This window comes from Temnothorax nylanderi, unplaced genomic scaffold, assembly GCF_030848795.1.
Source record: "Temnothorax nylanderi isolate EJ_2023f unplaced genomic scaffold, tnyl_v1.0 TNYL_tig0054_pilon, whole genome shotgun sequence".
Lineage (NCBI taxonomy): Eukaryota > Metazoa > Arthropoda > Insecta > Hymenoptera > Formicidae > Temnothorax > Temnothorax nylanderi.
The window spans coordinates 902,211-914,803 of NW_027249116.1; the positions used below are offsets into that span (position 1 = coordinate 902,211).

The 12,593-nt window shown below is 35.2% G+C and overlaps 1 protein-coding gene and 1 long non-coding RNA gene across 25 annotated transcripts in view; one reads left to right on the forward strand and one right to left on the reverse strand.

Annotated features, from left to right (window-relative positions):
• The window catches only part of Camkii (Calcium/calmodulin-dependent protein kinase II), a 115,817-nt gene that overhangs the window by 27,186 nt on the left and 76,038 nt on the right, over positions 1 to 12,593 (reverse strand). For 12 of the 24 annotated variants that reach the window (XM_071706870.1, XM_071706869.1, XM_071706868.1 and 9 more), the window contains one exon: positions 4,323 to 4,379. The exons of the other annotated variants lie outside the window; for them this stretch is intronic. In XM_071706870.1, coding sequence (XP_071562971.1) covers positions 4,323 to 4,379 — 57 coding nt within the window. The remainder of the gene's footprint in view (positions 1 to 4,322; positions 4,380 to 12,593) is intronic. 24 annotated transcript variants of the gene reach the window in all.
• Positions 640 to 1,564, forward strand: LOC139772881 (uncharacterized). Its single transcript, XR_011718217.1, has 2 exons — positions 640 to 1,018; positions 1,083 to 1,564. It is a non-coding gene; the product is annotated as an uncharacterized lncRNA (long non-coding RNA).

The following is a 12,593-nucleotide window of genomic DNA, read 5'->3' on the forward strand; positions in this document are numbered from 1 at the left end:
TTTGACAAAAGTTTAATTCATGGGCGCGCGCGAAGGTATTTGAAGTTAAATAAAATAAAGTATTCGATATTCGTTGTAAGATAAATAAAGAAGCGTTGCAGAAGTGGCTATTTATTAAATTATTCCAGAACAAATTCTTGAAGAAAAAGCGTTTACGTCGAGAATTTTTACTGCCGATTATCTGATATTAAGCAAACAAACACCAACACGAAGGCAAAGTATAATTGTATGAGACGGACACAAATATACATATATATATACATATACGTAACAAAATTACAGCGAAATGTAATGCAGAACCGAAATCTCCAGAGACTCACCGTAATTCTCCGTGTACTTAGACGAGCTAGGTATGGTATTATCCGACATCGTTATAATGTTGAATGTAGAAAGTTTTCACTAAATCACCCGCGGAGGGCACAAGACGTTATATCATAATAACGGCATAATATCAAATGCATAAAAATTAACTTTTGCGAGGAGACGAAAGTAAATCCCTCTCGTAACATCGGCAAATATTTGCGAAATAACCGGCACGGTGTAAAACCCAAAATCGAGAGGCAAATTTTTGTCGAGCGCGACTTAATTCACTTGCGAGGTGAGTCGGACGTACGACGACGTCTTGAACCGCTGCCCCGATCTATTTTCAAGTAATGCCAAGCGGCCAGGTATTTTTGTTGACAGTACGTTTCAAGCGCGCGCGAGGCGGAGTGGAGCCGCGATGCTTTCCGCAGGGACATTCGTCGATTTGGTGAAAAAAAAAGAAAAAGAAAAACAATGTTTATTCGTGTACACTGTCAATGAAAACTTGTCAAAATTTCTGTCGAGTTCGTTGAAAATACAAAAGCGAAATTTCAAAAGTTCCTCATATTACGCAAGAAACAATGCGAAAAAGATCACATAACGCAGTGTAAATTCTGAAATGCGGAAAAATCAAGACACGTATATGTATATTCTGAAAATAATATCTGCGCCGATAACAAACCCTCTGTATACTTTTTCTATATTATTGATCCAGGTGAGACGTGTAAAATATTATTGCACACAATAAGATGAAATGAGATGTTTAATTATCGTTGCAGAATTCTAAGGATCGAATCCAGCTTTGTTTCGACTGCGTGATTAATTTTACATAAGTTTAAACCATCCGCGCCTGAGCTTACATCTGAGAGTAAGCTCTCCGCGTTACTTACAATTAGTTGGAATTATAAATGGAGTTAATTATCACTGTAGTGCCGCCTTCGTGCCGCTTTTATTATGACATAGTTATAATTAATTTGGCGTCAACGACTTCATTATACACATTTACATGCCCGACTATGCAGAATCGATCATTATCGTCGATATTAGCTGGTCATTTTATCATCACTAGCTTTTATTTCAGTTAGTTACCTTAATTTAATTCCACAATTGCGAAATGATAAATATCAACGACACAACTTGATTACTCGCTTTGATCGTAGATAAGATTCTTAAAAAAAAAAAAAAAAAACCAACCCAAATTCAAGTATGCGTGATCTGTATAATCACATAGATGTAAGAATAATTAAAGCTAAAAATGTTACGTTTTTTATTTTATTTCTCCGTACAAAATCAAAGATCCTTCCTTTTTTAAGTTTTACGATATTTACATCATTTCGTATACATATATGTAAAATATCAATTTGAAAAATTATTATGTTTTTACGTGAGCATAATCACTTTCACGTTTCTATATATTAGTCAATACATTGATCATACGAGATGATGTAATTATTATAGTAAGTAGAAAGGAGGAGAATTAGTAGTCGTATTAGTAATGGGGTAATGGAGTAAATTAATAGCCGCGTCATCGACGTCACGGTCCAATTAAGCACAGACGTCTAAATACAGTGATTCAAAGAATATGTCGTTTCGACACAATGCAATTCGTGGGATTCGACGATCAGTTTGATTAATGTCAATCACAATGATTCACCATCAGACATAATCTCTAGCTGCACTCGCATTAGCTATGAGATGCAGTTTCGCTGCCGTGAAGCGTATCAAAAGAGGGCTCAGGAGGATCCTCAGTTTGGACTACGGGGTTAATTTTAAATCGATTAGAAGGGAACCCATGTACATAAGAGGAAAAAGAAAGAAAGGAAGAAAGAGAATTATCCGGAGTTATCCGGAATGTTAGTCGACGAGACGAAAGGAGAGACGGTAAATCCGCCAATACAATTTCGCAGAAGCGGCAACAGAAAGGGTGCAAAAGCTCGGGCATGAAACTGGACACGGAGCCTCTCGTGAAATCGGCCCTCTCCCAACCGTGATGATACTTGCGGATCATCCTTCCTCCGCCAATATCTCGCGGGTAATTGTAGATATCGGATTGAGATAAATGCGTTACATGCATCGTGGTCGATTTCTTGAACCCATCGGAAACTGAAACTGATCGTTTTTACGGACGCGAAGAAATAACGATTAACGACCTTTCATAAATTCCTCTTTATGAAAAGGGTTGAAGATTTTATACGATATTGCGCGCATCGAGAGATCGCGAGAGATCCATTCGATTTAAAGAGGTACGACTGTTTCCTATATATATAATATAATTTTGTTTTCATGATTAAATAGCGTAAAGCTAGTCTCAGAAATGATTCATAAACAACATGTTATCATGTTATCGTTGGGACAGAAAAAGCAATTAAAAGCAGTAAAATCGCAATTTTGTCCCATTTTTATACTTGATATTGCTTAAATAAATCATTTAAAAATTGAAAATAAATTAAAAAACCGTGATGGCAATTCTCGATGTCACAGAAGTGTAACATAAAAATTTCACTCATTTTTACCGCATAGGAACAAAGACACATAATATATGATATTTACATAGGAAATATATCTATAATAGGTATGTACATATATACAATTTCTGTAACTTTTAAAGCGAATATCTCAGAAACGCGACGGCAAATCGTTTTGCAATTTCACATACGGTAAGATTATACACATTCCAAGACTACACAAAAATTTCAAATCAATAAGTTGGATTTGACCTGATAGTTATACCTCCTTAAGCCGCTGTAAGATCTTCGGTATAATCGCGTTAATCACTGACGCGTGATCTTTGTCAGAATTCAAGCAAGCGATCATGTAAATTGTCATGTATCTAACAATAAGTTTTATCTGCAGCAAGCTCGATATAAATATACACACGGCAAATGGCATATTTATTATAAATCACCTTTTTAATTTTAAAGAATAATGTATATAGATTTTATATTAAAATAAATTAAAAATTCTGTTACACACATCGTACACAGAATATTCGTTTCAAATATAATATTAACATGTTGCAAATAATCAACTTCCTCAATGAGTAATTTAGTTTCAATATTTAATTAATAATTTCAGCTGAAATTACTAATATAATAAAGAACTGATTTTATGTTTATTTGCACACAATGTAAAATACTACGCAGAACACAAATCGCTATGTCCAAATTTTGCTTGTTGCGACGTCATGATATTGCAAGCTGCATAACCGCACGATATCGCCGTAATCATTAGTTGTCGGCAGGTAGTTCTTAACACTGATTGCCGCAACAACGGTTAAATAGCTTTAAGTCAGATTAAAAGTATTCCTTAATATTTTGTATAAAAAAAGAATTCACGTAAAGTCGTAAAACAAGAACAGCCCATCTCTCTGCAAAAGATAATTTTCGTTTCGCGTACTTTGGACTTTATCGGTTATTATTCGGGAACACGTCAACTGCGACAACGTAGAATTATCTTTCACCACATGTTCGCTTGGACAAAGTGCCGTATGGGTTTGATAATGCACGAAATATATCACGAGAATACGAATTTTATCTAGAAAAAAAAGCATATTCGTCCTCGATGCGTGATAATATCGATGACCGATTGCGATTGTCCCGATAAAAACACGAAAAATTTCATAAACATTATATAGACAAGAATATTACGAGACAAACAAGATAAAAATTACAATATCATATAGAATGGTGCATTAGTGAATTACGTGTCTTTTACAATTATGTAATCGCACATTTTCAGATTTTCGTCAAGTGGCTCATATATCTAGCCTTTCCTTCACGTCAGTGTATAACAATTAAGTTTAATTAGGATACTTTCTGTTTAATTAAACGTTGAAAGCTCGGATGGGAGAGGCCAATACAATCGCGCGACGTTTACAAAGTAACGCACAATAGAAAAAATATATATATATGTATATATACGCCAATTTTATATATATAATATATATACATATATATGTTGTGATACATAAAAGAAGTTAAAACATCAAAACGTTTCTCAGTCTCGAGAGTTGGCTTTACCTTCGGGTTCTTTGGCAATGACCGTGCTGCTCCGGTCGACACCGCCCTTCTTATCCTCTGTACAACATACACACATACATCACGTATACGATATACGAATATACAAAAAGTATATATCATTACATAACGCTTAAGATATTTATATGGAATATCGATAAAGTCACGTCGCATGGTGAAAAGCTAGACTTATTTTCCACGATTTATCTAATACTGATATACATAAATCGACAATATCGCTTCCTCATCAAAAGAAATACATTGAACGAAAAGAATATATTGCAGAAAAGTGAAGCCCAAAAACAAATTGTTAGAAAAATTTTATTATTAACGTCACAGAAGTAAACCACTTCTTTTTCAATTAGCATACCACACTTGAAAATAAATTTTTCTGATCGAGAATGCTAAGAGAGAAAGAAAGAATATATTTAATAACCAATATTAATGAATTATATTAATAAAAATATTCGGCGATCAAAGTTACGAGAAAATAAATTAAATCAATCAATCATCACCATATAAATAAATATAAGATATGCAGACAGTGATAGATAATAGTATATCTATATATCATAGATTTAGGAGCGATATGCAGAGATTTGCTTCATTTTTCCGCGGTGTATTCGCCTTATGGCAAACGAAGGTCTTCTTTGATAATTGTACTAATTAAACTTGGATTCTCTTATGTAGCAGCAAATGGCCGAGTTCCACGATATTGATATTCATTTTTCATTATCGAAAAAGCAAGGCTCTCAATAGAGAATCGCCACAGGATGATTCCAAAGGGATTCTTACTCGAGAGTTTACCAAACTTCCAATAATATACTTTTATACAAAATTTCCATGACCATGTAGATATTCCCAGCGCCGATTTTAAATCTCAATAAAACGTCCGTATAAAAGTATAAAATATATCGTTACACTCTTCGCGGTTTTTTTAATACAAAAAACTTTAGCAATTTTTCATAAGTAATAGTGAGAGAGTTATGATAGTCATGCTTTCATTACCTATATAATTATTTGCGTACTTAACAATTTGCGAAAAATTATCGTACGACAAGAAAAATTCCCTCGTGTAAAGCACAGGTGGTCATTACTTTGCAGCGAGTATTAATCGCGCAAATTGATGGCAATCGATTTCTTTTGCATAGAGAACCACGGCTATACTAAGCTGCGATACCACTTAATATATTGTGGTAACAAGTGTAACGTAAGTAGAGTGACGACGAGGGCGCAACGAAATGTAGAGTATCGTTTGTGACTGACGAAAATGTAACGATCGTATTGCGACTTAGATATTCTATTTTTTTTCTTTTTTCTTTTCATTTATGGGAACTACGAAGACGTGCGGTGCCGTTACCATCGGAACTATAGTATATAAAAAAGAACGGTTATCTGAGAAAAAAAAATTAGATTGATACAATCGATTGATAACCGGGACAGTGCTGGAAAGTGCACCTTACAGTAAGAACGTGCATACGTTGATGGAAACACGTATCGATCGTATCTCGAGTAGTAGGATAATAAAGTAAAAAAAGAAATTATGATGCGTGCAGATCGAGCCAATCGTACGGTTTTAACATACTTGAAATATTAATAGTTACTATATAAACTAAAAGATTAAAAGTTTTAACAATTGCATTTAATGTATGGTAAAAAGGTTCTCTTGTCATTAGTATATCAAATTTTTGAAATACATATATGTTATTTTGTGTTTTCAATTATTCAGAGAGAGATTCTTGAATTCTTCTTAGATCATTAGTGATTTCAATTTTTAAGCTTGGAAGTATAATAATATTATAAAAATAATTGTTATTCTCTCGAATGCTATAAATCAGATTTTATATTTCTCTGTAATTCCTCGAAAGTAATAATCTACCAAGTCTTCTAGATCTATCTGCATTTAATGCGACTACTTTAACGCAACCCAACATAAAAAACAAACATGAAATTCATATATGTCAAACTATTTAATCTGTAAAAATGTAAAATGTGAAAATTACAACTTGAAATTGATGGAATCGTATATGAAACTTGGCATTTATTTTTGATTGAAAATAAATTGTCAAAAAAGAAAAAAAAGAAAAGAAATTGTCTATAGCTACCTCGTGCCGTTAAATTATAATTCCTCTCTTTCTTTTCCTCGTGTCAGGAAATCTCCTCGACACTCGGTTCGAGACTTTGCAAAAAGCCGTACGATGGCGAGCAAGCGTGCGATAGGCGGGAAACATGCGAGAAATCGGATTGACATACAAAAAAGAAACAACCAAGAGAAGAAAGTGAGTGGAATCAATTTCCAGTCGGCTGTTGCATGGGTGAAGGGTCAGAAAGGTGAATGGTGAATGGTGAATGGTGCATGGAATTCAGTCGACTGATCAAGCGGACAAAGCGAGTGACAAAAGGAAGGGAGAGAAAGAGTGAGGCAAAGGTGAAAAGATAGGGATAGTGAGGCAAGCGCTAGAGCGAAAAAAAGGGAGACGGAAGTACAATAGGCTGGTGTTCATAAATCCATAACACTGGGCTAAACATCGAGAGTCAAGATTTGTGACGACGACAGAGAGCGGTGTTGTGTTTGTTTGTTTGTTATGTGTTTGCTGTATGCGTGCGTGCGTGCGTGCGTGTGTGTGTGTGTGCGCGCGCGCTTGCATACATACGTGTGATTTCAAATTTGGTGTAGTAATAATGACCCAAGTGTGTAAGGTGTACGTGTTACGATGCAAGAAATTCGAAGAAGGTAAAGAGATCGTTTAAGAACATGATCCTAGTACGATCGTGTTCCTTTAACGTACACGGTGCACGTGGAGGGGTCATACAGAGAAAAGTTATATACATAGAGCAAAAATCGGACGGACTTTCGAGCATGTTTGCTCCATTATTTGCCACCGGTTCCTCTGAAATTGATTTTATCCTGATCCGCGCGATCAATTTTGCTAATAAATCTACACGGCAATGCGACCCAAGTAGTTAACTTACTTATAAATAACACAGGCCCACAAAAAAAGAAAAGTTATCAATCGTCCGATGGAATGGAGTTCTTTACGCTAGAGATAATATAGCATAATCCGAGCTTTTGAGACAATGCAATGCAAAAATTAATAATTTTATCATTGACAAATCTGTACTCATTTATTCAATGATTTGCACAATTCCACTCGATCATATAAAACACTCGATTGTACTTTTTCCTTTGTAGAGCATGTTAAAATAATGATCCATTAAAACGACGACAATTTTTATTATTGTCACTGCTACGTGAATTTTTAACTGTGTGTCTCTGTCACCGCAAATTATTGAAATCAAGAAATATTCAAGCGAACTCAATGGCACTTGTATAGGGGAGATCGGGGCGAAAAGTCGTCATTACAATTATCTCGAAATCTGTATGTTGTGTGAACTCGCCATTAATATTGTAAACACTACTTATGGTGCACATGTGACCAACGGAGTTTAGTGAGATTATATGCCATGTTGTGATTTTCATTAAGGCAAACGTATTTTCGGAGGTTAAAAGTAGAATTTTTTGCGCATCGAAAATTTGTAATATCTTAAATATTATTTTCTCCTCGAATCTCGAGATAAGTGATTCTGAAGAGTAATGCATGCTGAACACGAATCCAGTGAAATTTTTTTATTTTCGTTGATTTCTAATATTTCATGAGCGATTAAACTTAAAATCTGTGTCCGGGGCGAAGTCGTCACCAAGCCATATCATGGAGGCTTCGGGCGAAAATCAAAGTCAAAGAAGCAGCAGTGGTCGGATTCCGGCGAGGACTTGGATAATATGTACTGCGTTTGCTCAGAGATGATAGAATAGAGCTGACGAGAAACAGTGCATTTCGTGCGAGCGTAGGGCACATATAAGTGTGTGTGCGCTTTTCTTGTAATTATTTTCCGCCATCGTGTTTTTAATTAATGTTTCCATTTTTCTATTAAAAAATAATTAATAAAATGTATCCTATCATTTTTTATGATTGAAATTGTGTATTTTCATTTAAAATCCAGTCCGAGAATGGAGTGACGACTCCGTCCCAGCAATTTTGACATTTCAATTTTTGCACCTTTGTCGTTTTTACTCTATACCAGTTGAACAAAATGACGTAGACCAAAAATGCCCATATAAATTTTGTAGCCAAGGGTTCACTCTTTACAACGGTATATTACATTTTACTAAAATTATTTGTTTTGTTGTTAAAAATCGGCACCGAAAAAATAATGACGAATTCGCCCCGGTCTCCCCTACGTTTCGCCTAAGCAATTAATAATTTTTCCTCCATTCACAATCGCGCGACATCCAAACAATAAAATTCATTTAGCTTTCTTGTTACTAACGACAAATAGTTCTTTCGTCACATCCTTGTCCTATCGCTCTGGTTCTCACGATAAAACCAGGAGACGAAATCAGAGCCAGTCAATTAAAAAGTTGCAATACATAGTCTGCAAAACGCGTGGCACAGCAAAAAAACAGAAATATAAAATATACAACACCGAGGAGGTGTGCGCGCGCGTGCGTGTGTGTGTGTGTGCATGCGTGTGCGCGTGTGTGTGTGTGCGCGAGCATAAGGAAACACAAATACGCCAGATGAGATCTAAGCGTGAGAAAGTAATGATCGTGATATATGTTGCCTAAAAAGCTTAAAAATTTTCGTAATTAAATTTTTTTCTTTTGCGCTGCTAATATATTCGTCGCGTAGAAGTTCATGATCAATATCAAAAAGTTCACTAGAAATATAAAAAACGCAAAGAAAGAGAAAGACAAATATCGATTTTATATATAATGTATGTAGATAAGTCGAGAGAAGTCGCCACCCTGAATGAAACCGGTCGTTGCCGACTCGATATTCACAAACTCACAATTGCAATCGATAGTTATTCACAGACAGTTTGAGGAACGAGCCGAAAACGAGCGTTTTGGTGATCAAAGCTTAATTGTGAACGACGAAGAAACATATAACAGCGAGTAAGTTAAATATTTCTGTGCTAATTGCGGCTTTAAGAGACAAAAGGCAAATGTACTGGAAAAGAAAATGCAAGCAAAAGCAGCGTGAGTCCGCGAGTCGGAGCGATTCGAAGTCACTGGCTGTTGAAAAATCAACATAATCGAAAATGAATAAGATAATAGAAGTGAAAATAGATAAACATCGAGATTGATATGAAAAAAGTATAGTACGTGATAATAGCGAATGACAACACGCCGCGCCGTAACCGCGCATAATAGACTTACGTTATAAGAAATTATAACCCTTTCAGCTCGTCTAAATCGTAAACAAATCCTCTATACGTACATAAAATTAGCGTTTACATTATATGTTAATAGTTATAATAAAACTATCTTTAACCATTAATTGTGTGCTTATAATTCGTTCGTTTATCGAGGCTTGACACACACGCTGAAATATTACTATATTACTACTTATAATATTAATCTTGGAAGGCTATTTCTCCCGAATTATCTCTTTGTTTCCCTGCGATTATGCTCGTCCGAGTGTTTTACGTGACAAAATTTGAATAAGAGACTTGAATAAGTTAATAATATTAATGCCAAGGAAACTTGGTGATAAACAGACTTAGCCGTTCAAGATTAATTTGTCGCAGCTATCGCTACTAGGGCTAGTAATTTGCTTCGAAGGTTTCGATATTCGAACTTTGAAGCTTCCAAGTTTCCAAGTTTCCAAGTTTCGAAAAATATATTTGTGTAAATAAATTTGTGCGAATTCATTCAGAGAACGCTAAAAGTATTGTAAGTAAAAAGAATTAATTAATATATATGCTCAAAAATGTGTAATTATTTCTAAAAATAATAATTTTCAAGTATTATTATAACATGAAAATTATTACATATATGAGCATATATATTAATTTTTTTTACAATATTTTTAACGTTCTCTGAATGAATTCGCCATTCATACAAATATATATTTTTGAAACTTTGACGCTGCGAAGCTTCGAAGTTAACTTGGAACTTCGAAGCTCCGCAACTTCAAAGACACCTTAAACTTCGAAGATTCCAAGTTGCCAAAAGTAACAGCCCTAATCGCTACTTGGACTATATGTTCTACGAATCCATTTTCTTCAATGTAGGTACTACATGTACAATATGTACGATCAGAAAATATACGAGTGAGGCAGAGAAACGCGTTAAAATTTACAATACTACATCTACCGAATTGCACAATCGTCAATTATCTCTTTGTACTAAATCGTACCGGGAGAAAGCGTTGTCTAATTTTAATCGAGCCTGTTTGTCTTACTTTATTAAAAATCATTAAAGATCGCCTGTGCGGTAATCGCTAAAAAAAGATGCATTACGTCAACAGGGAAACTTATGACAATGGTGGTTGCAGATAGTGGTAGATACTTAACTTGGCGGCAAATACTTACAAATAAATTGTTTTTCATGTTGCACACGTGTACATCGCCAGTGAATTATTCCCGAAGAGAAGGTGTAGGCGAGAAAAGAATAATGCGCGACGTAACAAAAGCGCGAGGTCAATGCGTGAGTGACACGAAATCAGTGAAATCAAGCTTTTGTGGCTCGACGCGACGTGTGTAAATGCGAAGAACCAGGATCTGCCATAAACTAGAGCAACTTCCGCCTTCTCTTTTTCTTTTCCTTTTTCTTGGAATAATGTATTTGGTTCAGTATATTGAGCTGTTTAAATCTTTAAATGCTTAGATATGGAATAAACACAGACAATTTTTGTACAATTTTTGATACAACTTACATCATCTATGAATAGTATGTAGTAATTATTTCTCTTGGAATATACAATATAATAATTGTTTAAATGAAAAAGCCGAGATGAGTTTAGCCGATTCTTTAATTTCTTTTATCGTCAATTCGTCACCCTTGTTACACAGATCCTCGAAATATGGACCGGTTTTAATTCAAGTGGAAAAACAAACAAGATTACCAAACGATATACGCCATGTTTGAGCTGTTAAATAATTGAATTGTTGAGTTGATTAATGGTTCCGCATGTATACGAGTTATATATACACACACAGGTGTTTGCATTAAAGCGCGATTACGCGTGCTTTATTCGTTCGTCTGCTCGACTTTGTGAAAATTATTTTGCGCAAATATATTACGCGCGTGTGTGTGAGCGTTCTTCAATTTCTTTTTTCCCAGCTGGCCGCTAAGCGTCAGTACGTCCGGTAACCCGTGCGTGTACATTAAACGGCAGTAATTAAACGGATGCAATCGCAATGATCACATTTCCGCGATCGAATGATATGATGAGCATGTGTCTCGAGAAGAGAATTGCGCTCGGTCCATGTCTATGGTGTTTGTAATTTAATTACATATGTTATGTAATGTACGGTGCATTCTTTTATTTGCTGTCACAATACGCGTGCGCACGTCATTCGTCTACGTGTGTTATGGATTTGTGAGCATCGGCTACTGGGGCACAAAACAATAGTCAAAACATTGTCACTTCTTACGCAACTATTGAATGTATATATTTGGTGCTTTGCCTTTACGTTGTCTCTATTTATGGAAGCCAGACACGAATACGAAGCCATTTGATTTGTGTGAACGTGTGTATGTGTGTTTGAATGAAAGCATGGAAAACAGATGGCATCGATTCACTTTCGTTTTAATTTATTTTGGCAAATTTATTTCAGCGCTATCAACTACGCATAAAATACAGGGTCACGCGAGTTTGTATATGCAAAATGCAGCCAAAGTTGCATTTGCTAGAGCTAGATAATACAAGTATCGAGCGCGCAGAATTCTGAAAATTGAACGTTAAAACCAGTATCTTCGCACAGGAATATATATAAAAGAGAGTCCGAAAGTAAATGCGTCATCTCAATTAATTTCTTTTATCTCTCCATAAACATTAATGTATGTAATAACACGTCAATTATTATATAAGTATAAGAGAAATATGCATTTGTGTGATCCTGATGGACGAGGGACGAGGGATGAGTTTTCTCGTGTCGTGTAGAGAATGTTTGAAATTTCGAAAGCACGAACAATATTATTGTTCTCTCGGTTGATATCCGGCAAATTATATGCTGCGGCTGTGTGAGGTAGGAGAGGAGGATTTACACGCGGATTTTCATGTAAAGATAATTTGGATTGTACTTTCTCGGCCTATATGCGGCAAAATGCAAAATCCAAATCCATTCATTTGATCATTAAAAAATATTGTTACAATTATAATCTAGTAATCTAATAGTAATAATGGACTATCGTTCACATTCATCTTATTTTGTTTTAAAGCCATAGCTAAACCGGAAACTATTGTACATATACATATAAAATAT